Below are 17,075 nucleotides of genomic sequence, written 5' to 3' on the forward strand. Positions count from 1 at the left end.
AGGCAGCAGAGAAAGTGGCTCAGGAAGAGTAAAGGGAGACTTTAGGAGGAGTGCAGCTGCAGCATTACCCGCGATCACAACTCCCCACTCCTCTAGAATCCGTAAGACCAGGAAGCTCAATTGCATTCTTATTGTTCTATTTTATTAAAACAAAGGAAAAGGACAAACCTAAAGGTTAATTTTATACACGCACGTACATTCACACACACATTCTTAAATAAACTCTCCGTTTACTCATACTCAGGAACCCGCTATTCTGCCAAGTTCTCCAAAGGTCACAGGCCACCTTGCAACCCAGTGATTAGACTAGAGGAGATGGAGCTTACTGGGCGGTTTCCCTGGATCACGTGACCAGGGAGGGAGCGGGGCGGGGGGGGGGGCTGAAGAGGTCAACAGTGCCATGTCAATGGCACAACGGTATTCTACGCGTGAGCTCCGAGAGAAAAACACCGCAACAGTTACAACAATGAGAATCTTTATGCACGTATCTCTGTAATCCCTACAATTCTTTAGAACAACAACAGAGACCCAAAAAAGGAATACAATGTTTCAAACATTACAGAGGTCAACATTACAAAGTAGGTTTAAATCATCTGGAGGCTTCTGTAAGAGGACGGGGGTGCAGAAGCATCGGAAGGAGTCGACTGCCCGCACAAGTGCTGACAGGGGACAGACCTAGCTAGAAACAAAGAAACCGCTACTAGGTAAGTACTTCTGGTGCTTGCATACAGTGTCCAATACACACGGACGATAACAAGTCCATACTGGTCTTTGCCCATGCGGTGTGGTAGAGGCCACTGCACTTGTCTTCATTTTCTAAGGTAGGCAAGGCTCCAAAATTGACCGATTCACATCGTGAGTACATGGTACAATGCATGCACGTTATTGGTACAGAGAGCGCTTCGACAGAAATCCGTCGGTTTTTAAAATCCTGACAAGGTCATTTTTACCTCAAAGGATTATTACACTTTCATTTCTTTGTTCTTTCATCTGGGATCGGTACTTATTCCAAAGCATGTGCCATCTCATCCATCCGTTTCTCAGAAAGACCAACACGGGGGAAATGGGCTGGGCAGGCGCTGCTGAGGCCAAGATGCTTGGTAGATAGCAACAGCGCCATCCTAAGGATGGTGGCAAGTGGCCTCCACCCCATGCCCCACCTCCCTGAACCCAGATCCTCAGGGAGCTGGGAGCAGCCTCGAGAGAAGAAAGAACAATTCTCTATTCGAGTCAGACATCCCTCAAAGGAATGAGTCTATTCTGACTCATGTGGGTCGGGGGAGGAGAAAAGAATCTAAGGTGGAATCATTCTTATCTGTAAAGTTTTAGCAGATGGAAGAAAATCATGTCATTTGCTTAACTTTGGAAAATGCAGTGGGTCCTATCCCCTGGGGGTGGAATGCAAAGTAAGCCCAACATTCCACCTACACTTTTCCCAAGACAGAGGTGGTGGGCATTGCTGCTTTTTAAGAAGCTGCGTGCTAACTTCAGATGGCACAGAATTCAAGACCAAAACCGCAATGACTTATTAGTCATATTTTCCACCTTCAGCTCCTTCGGGGGTAAAAATACCACAGAAGGGATAAAATGGCTTTTCTCACTGTATGTCATTGTGTTTTCTGTTCAAAAGAGCCCACACAACCACATTCTCTATTATAAAAATTAATACCTCTCATAGTAAAAGCCCTCTCTAAAATTATAGCTTTGGTTTCAGAACTGGCAACCCAATTAGCTCAAATTAACATCGAATGCATCAACAATATGCCAGCAAGCACGGCCAAGGTCTTTCAGAGATGAGGATAAAGATGCTGAGTCTATTCTTCTAATGACAGTAAGAGATGGGGGCTGAGGAGTGAGCCTTTGTTCAGACAAATGACAGCTGCATGAAGCATTTTTAAAATGAGCTACCTTTTTGGGTAAAAAGGTTAGAGCTGGTTTTGTAAAATGCCATCACAGGACTCTGTAACGTCTGGAGAAAGGTCCTCTGAATCAGGAGGGAGCATAGTGAATGGCTTCCCGGTCCTGGTGTTTAGAACTCATGTAGCCAATGCATCTGTGTACAAAGAGCATCAAATCCGCCTACGGTGCTGGAGGAGACGTGACTGAGTCACACTGAATACCAGGAGTATTTACCTTGAGTGTCTGAGTGCACTTCACCTCTGTTGTGGCTCAGAGTTCCCATCTGCATAGTGGAAATAACAGGTGCTCTCTGACCCGCTGCGACCGGGGGAGAGGTGGGTAAGAGAGAGCTAGAAAGCACTAGCGCCTTCTCCAAAGAAAGGCAGTGTTCAAGTAACAAAGTACTCAACAAAGTACTCCAATCAAAAAAGCACAAAATTCAAGTAACAGAATTGCAGGTGCTATGTTCTGGCTTTTGAACAGCAGAGGCCTCACGGCATCTGCCAAGAAGAGCTGGTAGGTAAATGAGCTACGTGGCAGAAGATGCAGGACAAGCTCCATATGGAGCCCATCGAGTCCTCCCACCACTGAGGACTGTAACTCTTCGTCAGAGGAGAAAATGAACCCTGGGAAAAGCTTCGTGGAATCAGCAAGCTGTTCAGGGCGATTGTTTAATGCATATCCCATGTGTGTTCTCTGCATAAGATCTTCAAGTTGGTGGACCAACCTAAATTTCAACAGATAGAGCTTTTCTTCATTTTGCACATACAAAGAGAAAGAAAGGCTATCTACATTTTTCTCCTGCACTTTAGCATAAGAATAAAAAAACAATCTTGAGCCTGGCTGAAAGAAACTACTGAAGAAAAACTCACATACACAAACATTCCCTCAGTGGGGCAGGAAGAGGGAAATTGGGAAGTTTTTTGCAACTGAGAAACTTACTTCCTTTTTACAGTTTCTGTTCTAGCAAGCTAGGTGTGTGCATGCTTGAGGATCAGTCACACCCAGAGAACCAGAGAAGGTCTGGGGGGAGTGCAGTCACAGGGACCCTGAAGGTCCTGAGAACAGGAAGGAAGAGGGGGTTAACAGTCTAGATGCACAGTCTTGTCTGAACAATTCACAATGAAAACCTGGGAAAACTTCACACTTTAAAACTGCAATATTTATTCTGCCACAAGAATTCGCTGGATCCGTCATCGGGGGGTGGGCGAAAACATACCCATTCTAGCTCCCAGTATAAAACTTCCAGTTCCCATTGTCACGGACTGGTGTTCAACTCTGAACCTACCCATTCGCTTTCACTGGACGGTCAGAACTCTTGGAGCCATTCAGCTGGAACCCTCAGACTGCCATGAGAAGGTGAATCTAGATTCATTTCTGAGGGCCGTCATCGTTTCTTAGTGCTGCTGTTTCCACCACCCGGTTTGCTGAAGCTCCTGCTCATGTGAGGGAAGTGCACGGTTGGGGTTCTTTCCGTAGGACCATACAGCCCCAAATTCCTGGCGGCGGCGGACTTCCGCAGTGGTTTGACGCTGGGGAAAGGGCTAAAGATGGGCGCTTTCGGGTGGCTGCCCTGGGGAGGTTTGCTGGGGGCTCTGGTTTCACCGGGGGCATCAGGCAGCTCTGGGAAGTGCTGCGGGCAGGGCGGGTGTGCCTTGGGCTCAGGGTCGGCAGCAGCATCCCTCGGATTCAGTTCCAAGGCTTCTAACTTCACCTGGACCGCAGACACGTCGGCATCAGCATCCCGGAACACGGGCTCTGGAGACTGCCCTTCGATCGTCCTCCCAGTGCTGCCTTCGGAGCAGTGACCCTCGCTCCCAGCTGTTGCTGCACACCTGGAAGAAGCCTCCGCTGCCCCCAGGCTGTTAGCCCTGCAGCCCTCGTTCTGCTCCTCTATCAGCCCCACGGTGTCCCCACAGCCCAGCTGATTCTTGGTCCTCGTCATGTTCTTTTTGTGGACGCGGATGTGCGTTCGCCACGGGGAATTGAGCTTCGTCTTCAGGTCTTCATAGGGGACAGGAGACATCTTGCCTCCTGTGTGACCAGGGACGTGGATGACAGCATTCTTGGCAGGTCTGTTTGACATTTTCATCTTCTTTCCTAAAAGAAGGTGGTTGATAACTGGAGAGTTGTTTACCTGAGATGGGAGAATGCTGGTCACTGGCCCTTTGTCTGAAAGAAATGGTGAAAGGCTGGATGAAACGGACCACAGAGAAACCACCTGTTGTGGCACAGGAATCACATAGAGCTTGTCCCCCAATCCTGGCAGTGTATTTCCCAGGTTTTGGCAGAGCCATGTGACTGAAGGTAACAAAAACTGAACTCAATCCTAGAGCCCAGGGTGCCTATTCCCTCCTCTTCAGAGGGGAGGAGACACGAGGCTGAGGATACAAAAGCAGCAGACTCTGGCCCCTCGTTACTAATTCAAGTGCAGATGCCCTACTGTTTCTTCCCAACAGTTTTTGTCTCTGAGAAACAACCTCAGAGGTCTTGTATCTAGAAAATCTTAGAAGACTTTTTTAAAAATAAGTCAAACACTATGACCATATGGATTATCAGCTGTTAGCTTCTGAGAGGTAGGAAAAGAACACACCGCGTATTATGAAGTGAGAGACAGCAGGATGAGAGAAGTGATAAGAAGGTGGTAAAAACGCAGTGAAGTCACTGCTCCCCGATGCCTGGTCTTAAGTACGAAAATCCATTCCTGTGTCCTCAATGGACTTTGAAAGCAAACTGAAAACTGGAAAGCACCAAGAGCTGTGTGCTCCTGGAGGGCACTGTTAGTAGTATTATTATCCTCCTCCTCCCGTGGCTACGACCAAGCCCCTATTTCAGATGATGCTCAAACACACACGGTTCAAACACACATGGCCCCAGAGAGAAGGCCCCACCATCTTCATGTGAATAACCTTCTTCCTGACGTCCATGTCATCAGCTGAACTCACTTCTACACTTCTCGACTACTGTCATCTACCTCTGGTCACACTCCAGTCCTTCCTGAAAATGCTGACAACTGTCTCCTCTTCACCTCATATCCTATTATCCCCCTCAGTTACTTTACTGTTTCTCTGACTGATCCATCCTCATGCTTCTTCTACCACCCCAATTCACTCAGATCTACCTTCCCTGAAAAATATTTTAACTCTCCTATTCTTCTCTTTGACTCTTTTAGCTCTCAGGTTCTCAATATAGCCATCTATGGTCCTGAACCAAAGAGACTTTGGTTCTTTGATCTTTCAAACTTCCCATAACCCCTCGTCGGTCTCTGGGTCTCTTACACCCCTACCAGGCTAGATGCCTGGCTGATCACTGGGATTGCTGCCTCACCGATAACCACACATTCTCAACATCCCCATGCCTTTATACTTGGCAAAATCCCAAACTGGACCCACAAATCACATTATCTTTTCCAAAAAGGGGGTGGGGGAGAATCACACAGACATGTGGACTGAAGCCCTTCAGATTCATTAACTTCCTATTTTGTTGGGTCCTCAAAGGCACAGAACAATCCTTTTCTTTCCTTCTTCCATTCCATTCCATGACCCATCCAAATCTTCCTTACTTCTACTCTCCCACTGTAGTCCTCCAACTTACTCCCAAGCAAAGGACATTTCCTCCAATTGCTCCACAAAAACAAAAGCTATCAGATCCAAAAGCCCCTAACTTCCTGTCCTCCCTAACCTGGGAAGTTGGTACCTCAACCACTATCCTCCCATCTTCCTTTACATCTCAGAAGCTGAGGTCAGGTGCAACCTTTTCCACCCATGCTGCTAATCCCACCTTATACCATCGCCTCGAAAAGCTTGCTACTCAAACTGGGATCCCCACCCAGCAGCACAGGCATCTCCTAGGAGCTTGCTGGAAATGCATAATCTCAGCCCTACCCCAAACCTGCTAGAACAGATTCTTCATTTTAACAGATCCCCAAGTGATTTATATGCACACTGAAGTTTCAGAAGCAATGCTCTAGAACTTTGCCTTTAAGCAATAATCTCTCCCTAAAAAAAAAACTACCTAAAGAGTCAGTGAACTTTTCCTGCAAAGGACCTGACTGTAAATATCTTAGACATTATAGTGCAAAAGCAGTGATAGACAAATATGTAAATAAATGGGCATGCCTGTGTTCCAATAAAACTTTCTTTATAAAAAACAGGCAGCTAGCAGGATTTGGCCTGGGGAGCACAGTTTACTGACCCCTGACTACAGTACAAGGCACTGGGCCGACTTAATACCCACTGGCAATACCCACTGCTCACCATCCCACCCATAGATGTATATGGCGCGGTTGAAAAGGGACTATGCAAAGAATCAGAACAGGGGCCTAGCCCTGGCCTGACCACCCACCATAGCTACGTAACCCTGCTAAGCCTTCCTGAGTCACCATTTCCTCATCTTTTAAAAGGATGTAAGAATATCTATCCTTACATTCCTCACAGATTTGCTTTAAGGACAAAATGAGGATACGTATGAGCCAATACTTTGAAATCACTTTCTTTCTTTCTTAAGGATTCTGGTTGAAGAAAGAATCTTCAGGAAGTTGCCCACTCCTCCCTTATAAGTGGAAGGTAAGTTCAGTTTTTGTGCAAGATCAGTCACATGCTCACGAGGCTCTTAAAAACCTGTCAACTCATATTTTGATTCATACTGGAGAGGCATCATAATCATTAGGATTTCACTTGGAACAAGATAAACCACTTCCCAAATCAGCATGTATCACATAATAAAGCAGACTGTTCACTGGGATTTTTGGAATTTAAAAAGAAAAAGGCAGTTTGACAGTCCTTGGAAAAGAGCATTTCCAACTGCATTCCAATTATGTTCTTCTCAGCAGACCCCCAAGACACTGCTAACCCATCAGTGAGGCACAGGAATGTTTTTTCCCTTTTTCTCTGACCACAACTATCTATTATATGACTACCTAAGTGACTGGTGGATAGCTCAATTTACTAGTGCACAGATGAATACGTTCTGGAGGCAATAGCTCCAAAATGTCTCAAGTCCAAGGACTGCATGGCTTTTGCAACATTTTAATCATCCGTCAACCCCTCTCCACAAGCACACATAATAAAGATGTGTTTAATACCATCAATTGTCTGGTTCTTGGTACCTAAAAGGAACCCATGGTCTTTTTCTTCTGCAGAGCCTGATAAAATAAAAAATGAGATGCTAAATGTGGGATCAGCTCAAGCCAGCTGTGTTTGTGGATGCTGAGCTACAGAGTTGCAATTCGGAGGCTATCCCCTGGGAATACTTGTTCTTTCTTTCACAACTGGACACAGAGGTGAAATGGATTCAAACAAAGAATCACATTACCTGCCCTGATATACACCTGATGCACCTGTTGCTGCTGCTTCTTCTTAATCCGAGAATACTGCCGCTTCAGCGCGTTGATATCTGTGGTCATGCGTTCCATCATCATACTGTTGAAAGCTGCATGGTATTCACTTCGACAGGAATTGATTGCTCCTGGACTCAGCTCGGCGATGTTATTAGACCGCAGGCTCTGCTCTTCATTCAGTTCTGCGCTCCAGGGGAGAGACATAAGGACACGGTGTCACGGAGGTTTAGAAAGGGACTAACCGAGCGCCGATGACACTATGCCCCGGGGTAGTATCTTAATTTCCAGAGAATTCGAACCACAAAAAAAAAAAAAAGTTCACTACAGTTTGTCTGGTATGTGTTTTTCTTTGACCCTGAAGAGATTTCTGCATTTTCTTATTAGCCTAACTGTGGATCTGAAATGAGCTGTGTGGGTTCACTGTTGGATTTTTTATTACCACTTTGGTCATTCTGTAGACCTAAGATCAACTGTGTCCACATAAAAGTCACTGCCGTTTTCTAAAATTCCTTAGGAAGAGAGAACCCCAGGTGTCTAAAGTCCATTTAGAGATTTGCATATAACTGTGATATATAGACTGATTATAGAGTTCAGTCAGTCATTAGAAGTGAGTTTTTCTTAGGTTAAAAATAGCAACACATTCTATAAAATCATCAAAACTTCAGATCACTGCATCTCTAGCAATGAATGTTTGTTTTCATTTAACAAACATTTCCTGCTGTCTACTATGTGTGTTTTGCCCAATGTGGTTTCTACTCCTGTGACACCTACAACTAGTAGATTCGGCCCTTAAGTAAAATTGAGATTACATCTAAGAAGCAGAACTAGGCACTGTGTGAGAGTGTATACCCATACACCACAGGCTTTTCTAGCACAATACAGAAAAGTGGCCTGGGAACCAGCTTTTAAAAAATAATTAATGGGGGATTTCAACTATGTTAACATCTACTAAAAGTGTTATTCAGATAAAACCTAAACATCAGATAAATTTACTTCCTTTTTCACTGAAAACACTTTCTTAAGGAGAAAAAAATTAAAAGGGACCAGCTAACCTGAACTTACTTAAAACTGACCAGAAAGGCTCATGATAAAACTTAGGAGAAAGTGATCCTATCATCCTGAAGCACATAACAGCTACATAGAAAGAAAAACAGAAGGAAAAAAAAGGGGGGGGGCGGGGGGACACATACCCAGACTACAGAAATGTAGATGCAAAAATTTTAGAGTTAAAATACATATTGATTTCGTGGCTAAATACCAAAAGCTGAAATTCAGGTCACAAAGAGAAAGGGTGGAGGGCATGACAAAATCAATAGGACTCTTGCTGAGTTTAGGTTTTTTAAAAGCCATTCAAAGAGATGAGAGGAGAGTACATAGCAAGGACATACACACAAAAGCACATGAGCCAAAACTACACAGCAGGCTAAAACTCAAAACGAGCGAAGGCCTGAAGAACAGACTACCACAAAACTACCACAAGCAGAAGAAAACAGCCAAACAAAAATAAACCTTCTACACACGAAGAACAAAAATGAGAAAATAGCCCCACGAATCTGGGAAGGTAGTAGGAAGCTAGCAGAGGGCAAAGAGAAGGCAGAGGGGCCGGATAGCTCCTGTCTCCGTCCTCTTTCACAAGGAGAACGGTCTTCAAACTAGAAGAGGTAGAACAAATGTCCTAAAGGAGGAACCACCACCCAAGAGAGGAAAGAACATAGTGGGAGGACCATGAACTGCTTCCAAAGAGTTCGTTCCATCGATGGTGTCCAGACCACAGGAAGTCCATTCTCCACAAGAAAAAAAAAAAAAAACAAATGTAGCATAGCATCCAATTCAAAGAGGGACACCACCAAACTGCAGGGCATTAAAAGGTGAATATACAGAATATTAAAAGTTCTGGAAGTCATATCTTTTGAAAAACTCTGACCTTGGACCATAGGGAAGGATTTGTGGGGTGTATGGCTGTTCTCAAAGATTTGATGAGACGTCCAGTAGAAGAGGGAGTAGACTTGTTCTGTTTTGTTCAAAAGAACTATTAAAAGAACTGATACGTGCAGCTTATCTCTTCACCACTAGATACCATGGGCTAAGCAGAGGGATCCAGCAAAATGTCTTATATAAGAGATAATGAGTTTCTATGGGCGCCTGGGAGGCTCAGATGGTTAAGCGTCTGCCTTTGGCTCAGGTCATGATCCCGGGGTCCTGAGATCAAGTCCCACATCGGGCTTCCTTCTCCTTGGGAGCCTGCTTCTCCCTCTGCCTCTCTCTCTCTTTCTCTCTCTGTCTCTCATGAATAAATAAAATCTTTTAAAAAAATAAAAATAAATAAATTAAATAAATAAATAAAGATAATGAGTTTCTAACCATTCAAATTCAAGTAGAGGCTATCCTAATGTTTCAGAGGACATTTCTATAGTGGAAAAGAAGCCAATCTATATCAATTAAACAGCATGTGGTAATAAGCATATATTATATGCCAGGTTCTGAGCTAAGGAACAGAGCAAACAAAGTGAAATCAGATAAAGTGGGGGCAAAACATATCAGAAAGAAAAAGGAATAGGTATGATGTATGCAATAGCGAACAGAGAGATCCTACTAAATGATAAAGTAGGGGCGCCTGGGTGGCTCAGACAGTTAAGGGACCAACTCTGGGCTTGGGCTCAGTGGGTGATCTCAGGGTCACGAGATTGAGCCCTGCCTCAGGCTCCCTGCTCAGCAGGGAGTCGACTTGAGGATTCTCTTTCTGCCCCTCCCCCACGTGCCTGGGGCATGCGCACGTGTGCGCAGTCTCTCAAAAATAAATAAATAAATAAATCTTCTAAAAGAAAAGATAACGTAACACAGAAGACACTTTAATAAAGACCTTTAGTACTGGTAATCAGGCCAGGAAACAGCAGGCATTTATCAGACACAATAATAACACCTTTGCTACAATGAACCAGGACATTAGGATCACCGACACAGAAAGCCGCCTCTTTACCTTTAATTTGCTTTTGGTACTTCTGCAGTTCAGGTGCCAGGAGCCCACTGAAAGGCCCAAGACACCCCACTGCATTGGCGATAGCGTCTTCATCATCTGGGTCGTTCTCCTCATCACTGTCTCTGACCTTACCATGTCGTCTTGGAAAACATACAAGAAGAAAAAAAAGTATGCAAAGAAAATAGTGGTGTTTTTTAAAAATAAATGATACAGTCGCATGGTTTAAATGACATATACATAACTTTTATATATAAGTTTACATATAACTTACATATAAAAAGTCTCCCTCCTCTCCCTGTCCAACTTCGGCCCCTGCCACCTAATTCCCAAAGGTGACCCTTGTTACTAATTTCTGATGTATTCTTCAGTTTCATTATGCATTAAGTAAGCAAATATAACTATACCATCTTATTTTTCTCCTCTTTTCGAATAAATATTAGCATACTACATACACTCTTTCGCACCTCACATCTATTTACCTAAAAATCTCTCCATATTCACACACACAGCTTCCTCATCTTGTTTTTATCACTGCACTATATTGTATGCATGTAACCCACGTTATGGAACCAGGCCACTAACAATGCACACCTGAGTGGTTTCCACTCCCATGCTTACTATCATAAGCAATGCTGCCATAAATAACCTCATACATACTGTGTTTTGCAGGTGTACAAATATATTTGTGGGATAAGTCATAAAGGTAGAATTGCTGGGTCAAAGGATATATGTACTAGTAATCTGGGGAAACACTGCCAAACTGCCTGCCACAAATCTTGTAATAATTAACCTCCAACCAGCAATGTGCAAGAGTGTTTCCCTATAGCCTCGTCAACAGAGTGCACATCAACCTTTTCAATTCTTATCAATCTGACAGATAAAAACACAGAGTCTCAATCTAGTTTTAAGCTACATTTCTCTTAATACAAGTGATGTTGCCTCCTTTGTAAACTACCTATTCCCATTCTCTCATCATTTTTCAATGGGGTGGTCATTTTCTTATTGCTATCTAGGAACTTTATATATGAGAGATATCGATTACAAATATTTTTTCACAAATGTTTTTGTGCCTGCTTATGGAGGTTTTGTTTTGTTCTGTTTTCAGTCATGCAGAAAATTATTTTTAAAGTACTTAACTTTTTCCCTAGTGTTTTTGAATCAGTTAAGGCCTTCCCAGTTCCAAAGACCTAAAGATATTCTTTCACATTTTCTTCTGCTAATTTTATTATTTCATTTTTTTCCATTTAAATACACTTTTTACTTTTGATTTGATATGCTAAGTTTTCAAACACTAAATTTCTATATATTTGTCAATTTCAGTCTTTACATTTTAAAGTACCTCTTTAATAGTTCTACACTATTTTAATTATTAAAATGTTTAATGTTTGATATTTTTAAGTAAGTTTCTAAATATTCCTTTAGTTTATGTTCCAATCTTTTTTGGAAAGTACAGTTTTAAAAGTCTCTCTCTTAAATTTCAATCAAAACCTTTGGGAAAGAGACATTCAGATTTTAAGTACCAAAATACTTTGAAAATCTATATCTGGGGTTTAACAAATAGGAAGTTACAATAACACATTAAAGTACTAAGTCTTCCATCATGAAAACAAGAAAAGGGCGGGGGGGAAAAAGACCTTACCCAGAAACTGAAGTGGGTTTAACTGTGGCTGGGAATGGTGTAATGTTGTAGGTATATTTTTCCCTCAACTCTGCCAATTGTGGGAAAGGGAATGGAGCCATAGAATAAACAGTCTGAAAAACAAAACCAAAAATGCCAAGTCTGAAACGGTGGCCTTAAACAACTCTTATCAATCCTGGAAAAACATTAAAGTTTTATGATTTGGATGTGAAGAGGTAGATTCTGCTCCTTACATAGCAGGTGGAGAGATTCCACCTCAATGCTTTTCACCTGCTTTAGAGAAAGACAAAAGAGTACTGATAAACGCAATGCTGAGTTCTCAAATCAATCCAGCTGTGACTGGGCATTCCAAGTGGTGCACATGGGTGGCAGGCAGATGGGGCAGTCTGACTTCCTCTGGGCCCAAGTGACAGATGGGTTAATTCAGAACTTCACAAGCTCCTATTACTTCTTTTTTTTTTCATGAGGGCCTGAACTCATGACCCCGAGATCAAGACCCGAGCTGAGATCAAGAGTCCGATGCTTAACCAACTGAGCCACCCAGGTGCCCCCTATTACTTCTTTAACAAAGTACCCATCAATGATCTTCATATGCAGTGCTTATTTTTCAAAGCTTCATTTGATGATTTTTATAGACATTTAATGTCAATTTTCTGGACAAAATTAAGTCTAGTGGATGGCTTTGTGATCAGCTGCATGCTTTCTCCAAAGATACCACCTTTTCAAATGTCTGTGAATGAGTTCTAGGTGAAAATTGTTAGCTGTTATTTTTAAAGAAAAATAAAACAAGAAAAAAGTGACAGGGTGTAAAGCATAGGCTGTTAAAAATCTATAAATAAAAATGGGAAAAGCACCTGTGCTTCCTCCAGAATTTCAAAATTATATATCACTCTATCAGCAAGAGGAAAGTAATCCTGTTTGCTCTCTTAATTTTATTAAAATTTAATTGCTCCAAACATATTTCTTCAATCCTTCAAGTACTTATTCACCAGAAAATGTATATTAATCAGTTTCATTTCTCCCAGGAAGCCATTAACCTAAAACTAACAATGTTATATGTCAACTATACCTCAATAATTAAAAAAAAAGAAACCCATACCATTTGGATTCAAATTTAAAAGATGAAATTATCAATGCTAGGAATTTCAAAACTCCTTATAGATGAAGTAAGATGTCTCACTGAAGACAGCAGGGTAACCAGCTGAAAGACTCACTTGTGTTTTATTTTTGCCAGTTTTATAAAAAGTTATCAAAATATTCCCTTGTCCAGCCTCATGAAGGAAGCCGACAAGAAAGGAATGAGAAGTCCATCCTGCCCCTACTTCATCCCATGCTGCCCCAGGGTAACTGGCCCGGGCTCCTAGAAAGCTCCTTCGAGCTTCAGACACCTGACCAAAAAGAAAACTGGCCCCACTGGTGCTTTCATTCTCTATTTTTGGTCTTTTTTCCTCTATCCTTTACTTTCAGTTAGTCATTCAGAGAAGAAATCAGTGCTTCTGAAACAAATGTGTTTATAGTACTTCTTCGCATATATTCACTCACTTATTTGAAGGTCTCACATCTGAAGGCAAGTTTATGCCAAGAATGTACATCACACATCACCACAGTCCTCAGAGTACCCGAGAAGCTATAGGTTCCCACCTTCATAAATCAGAGATTTACAACAGATTCCAAGGAAGATATGTTACAAATCACCTTAGAGCCAAATATGGTACACTAATAGAATCCTAGGTCTAGAAAGGAAATGTAAACATAATTTAGTTCAACCTCCTTCTACAGCAGAAATTCCCTCTAGAGCATCTCCAACAGATGGTCACAAAGGCACCACTTAAACACTTCCAGTTACGGGCACACATTATTTTGCAGAGCAGACGGTTACAATTTTTGACAGCACTAATTAATCAAACATGATCCTTCTATTGGACAAGCATCCACATCCTTGTAATTTCCACGCCATCACTGATGGAAAAAAGTGAACAGTCCAGGGGCGCCTGGGTGGCTCAGTTGGTTAAGTGTCCGACTCTTGGTTTCAGCTCAGATCATGACCGCAAGGTCCTGGGATCAAGCCCTGTGTCAGACTCCGTGCTCACAAGGAGTTTGTTTGGAATTCTCTCTCTCCCTCTCTTTCTGCCCCTCCCCCCACCTCTCTCTCACTCTCGTGCTTTCTCTCTCTCAAATAAATAAATAAATCTTTAAAAAAAGAAAAAAAGTGAACAGTCCAAGGGCAGATCCTACATCATGGCACTGGAGCACTCCCCTCACCCCCAGGTAACAATCATTACTGACAAGCACTTTGGTGTAGGTTTTCCCAAGCACCCACAGACCCGTCTAACAACAGCACCTAATTTTTCTCTCTGTTGCCCTCAAGGAAGTCATGAGAGACTTTGTCAAACGTCTTACTGAAATCCATATACACGATTTCACCGGCATCCTCCCAATCTCTTTTCCAGACACTATCAATTTTTAAAAACCAGCCATTGCTAATAAAAAAAAAAAAATTTTTTTTTAAAAGCGATGTGATTTACAGAAGGAAAAAAACCCAGCAGATTATTTTGTGTGTGGCACTGAGAACTGAAAGAACTGGGGAAGACCACCAGGGAGACTCCTTCCACATCTTCAGGTCGAAAATAAAGACCTTACACGCAGTCCACATTTTTCATATGGAGCCATTTCAGGTTTGCTGACGGATTTATGGTCCACCAGAATTGGATCCCAGCCACTGAATTCATTTTTTTTAAAAGAGTGAATACAGGAAAGAGGGTACCTTGAAATGACATTCACCATTTCTCTCCGTAACACCCTATGATGCCAAGGAAAACTAACAAGTCAATTTATGATCCCAACTACCAAGGTTCATTTAAATAGACATTTATGTTTAGATACTGCTGGAAAAAAATTCTGTTTCTTTTTTCATGACTGACATGCATTAGAAAAAAACATGAAAACATAAGTTGTACAAAATTAGGCTCAGTTCATCTCCACCCAGATGTTTTCCTCAGCAGAAGAAAAGCCACTAAAACGGCATCTAATCAATCAAACCACAGCCTGCATTTTTCCCTCTAGGATTCTCCTAAAGCAGGGGAATGAGGTCGTTCTCTTTTCTCCTAATTCCTAAGATTAGACATTTTTATAGGACAAAGATGGAGTATGTCAACATATCTCTCCTTTGTTCTGGCAACTTTTAAGTGAAATAAAATGTTGCTTTATTTTTCTAAAGGGGACTTCAGCCTTGAGAAAGACATGTTTTGAATAAGGTGGAAGCGGTATGCTGGGTGGTAGGGAAAAAGTAGCAGGCCGGGAGTGGAGGACTTGGCTCCCGGTCCTGGGTCCACTGCCAGACAACCTAAGGAACTGGCCACACGCTCACTCTCTGTCAAGTGAGAAGATCAGGTTAGTTGATCTTTAAGCTCCTTTTATTTTTCTTTAAAGATTTTATTTATTTATTTGAGAGAGAGAGAGCAAGAGCTGGGGGAGGGGCAGAGGGATAAGCAGGCTCCCCACTGAGCAGGGAGCCCACCACGATGCAGGGCTCCATCCCAGGACCCTGAGATCATGACCTGAGCCGAAGGCAGATGCTTAACCGACTGAACCAGCCACGTGCCCCTTTAAGCCTCTTTTAAACCACTGTTTCCGGGTGCCTGGGTGGCTCAGTCGGTTAAGCATCTGCCTTCGGCTCAGGTCATGATCCCAGGGTCCTGGGATCGAGTCCCACATCCTGGTCCCTGCTCAGCAGGGAGTCTGCTTCTCCCTCTACCCCTCCCCCCTGCTCGTGATCTCTCTCGCTCTCTCTCTAATAAATAAATAAAATCTTTTTAAAAATTTAAAAATAAAAAAAATAAACCACTGTTTCCCTAAGTGTTGTTTAAAAACCATCTGCATCAGAATCACCCATGGGCTAAATGTCTGCATTCTAACATACTCCTGAGAGGTTTCTCATACACAGTCAAGTTTGAGAACCACTGCCTCGAGTTCCAGTGTTCTATGAGTCTGTGTATTCACTAAGCAACCAGGTGTATTCTTAACAGTACTCTAGGTGTTACCAGGATACAGAGTAAAATGAGGCCCCTATCATTAAGGAACTTACCACTTCATTAGAGAAATAAGATTAACATATTTTAAAAAATACCAACAAATGTAAAATCATCTCTAATTAGCATCGAGTCAGTTGTTGAAACTCTTACGTGCTGAAGGAACACCGAGGCGGCCTCGTTGGTGAGAGCTGAGACAAGAGAGGCTGTGTGGGGGTGGGGGAGAGAAGGGAGTGAGCGGGGCCCAGGTGGGCACATAGCTTTGCACAGAGAGAGTGTCAGAGGGGCCCACAAGCCCAGGCACGAGCACAGATGGCCGGGTGGGAAGAGAGCTCTGACCAGTGCAGAAGGTTCCGGCCACAAAGTAGTGGGAACATCTTGCACAGGTAAGGCACAGGGCAGCCAGAATGGAGTCTTCCTCCCCCCATACCCTTCTGCTCGCCTTCCTAAGCCAGAGGCTTGTCGGTTGCCTTTGTCTCCCCATTTCTTTCTCCCTCACCCTGTATCCATTTTCCATGGCCAAGTCCTATCGACTTCGCCATCTAAGTATCATCTCTGCTCCATCCTTGTTTCTACCCATCACTGCCTCTCACGGGCTCCTGCTATCAGACTTGACCCCTTCAGGTCCACCCTTCACAGAGCTGCCCCTGCCTGCATCTGACAGAAGCCACAACTCAGACTACTTTCCTCCTCTCCTTAGGACCTTTCAGGTCTTCTTTTTTCCCTTTCCAAAGCCTCCACAGAATCCCTAGAATTCCAGCAAGCACGATTTCACAACCACTGACCTAAAAGGGCAAGTCCAATCCTTACCACAGGCTGTGGTCTTCCATACCCACCCCGAATACCAAGCTCCTTGTAGTTTCCTTCACACACCGCAAAGTTTACCACTGGCTATGCCTTTGCTCATGCCACTCCCTCAACCGTGAATCCCCTTCCTGCTCTACGCCACTGCCTCTCACACGCACACGATTTCACATGTGCAGGCACCACACACACACCCACACACACGATCTCATGTGTGAAGGCACCACACACACACACACACACACAACCTCACGTGTGCAGGCACCACACACACACACAATCTCACGTGTGCAGGCAGCCCCACACACACAGACACACGATCTCACATGTGCAGGCACCCCCTCACACACACACACACACAATCTCACGTGTGCAGGCACCACACACACA

At 43.3% G+C, this 17,075-nt stretch overlaps 1 protein-coding gene across 3 annotated transcripts in view; it reads right to left on the reverse strand.

Annotated features, from left to right (window-relative positions):
• Positions 1 to 458: 458 nt before the first annotated feature.
• The window catches only part of TBC1D30 (TBC1 domain family member 30), an 80,793-nt gene continuing 64,176 nt past the window's right edge, over positions 459 to 17,075 (reverse strand). For all 3 annotated transcript variants that reach the window (XM_035002221.1, XM_035002220.1, XM_035002222.1), the window contains 4 exons: positions 11,854 to 11,966; positions 10,215 to 10,354; positions 7,213 to 7,419; positions 459 to 4,071 (listed from right to left, as the gene is read on the reverse strand). In XM_035002221.1, coding sequence (XP_034858112.1) covers positions 3,287 to 4,071; positions 7,213 to 7,419; positions 10,215 to 10,354; positions 11,854 to 11,966 — 1,245 coding nt within the window. In that variant the 3' untranslated portion in view covers positions 459 to 3,286. The remainder of the gene's footprint in view (positions 4,072 to 7,212; positions 7,420 to 10,214; positions 10,355 to 11,853; positions 11,967 to 17,075) is intronic.

The sequence above is a fragment of the Mirounga leonina genome, unplaced genomic scaffold, assembly GCF_011800145.1.
Source record: "Mirounga leonina isolate KUSES-001 unplaced genomic scaffold, KU_Mleo_1.0 Mir_126, whole genome shotgun sequence".
In the NCBI taxonomy this organism is placed as follows: Eukaryota; Metazoa; Chordata; class Mammalia; order Carnivora; family Phocidae; genus Mirounga; species Mirounga leonina.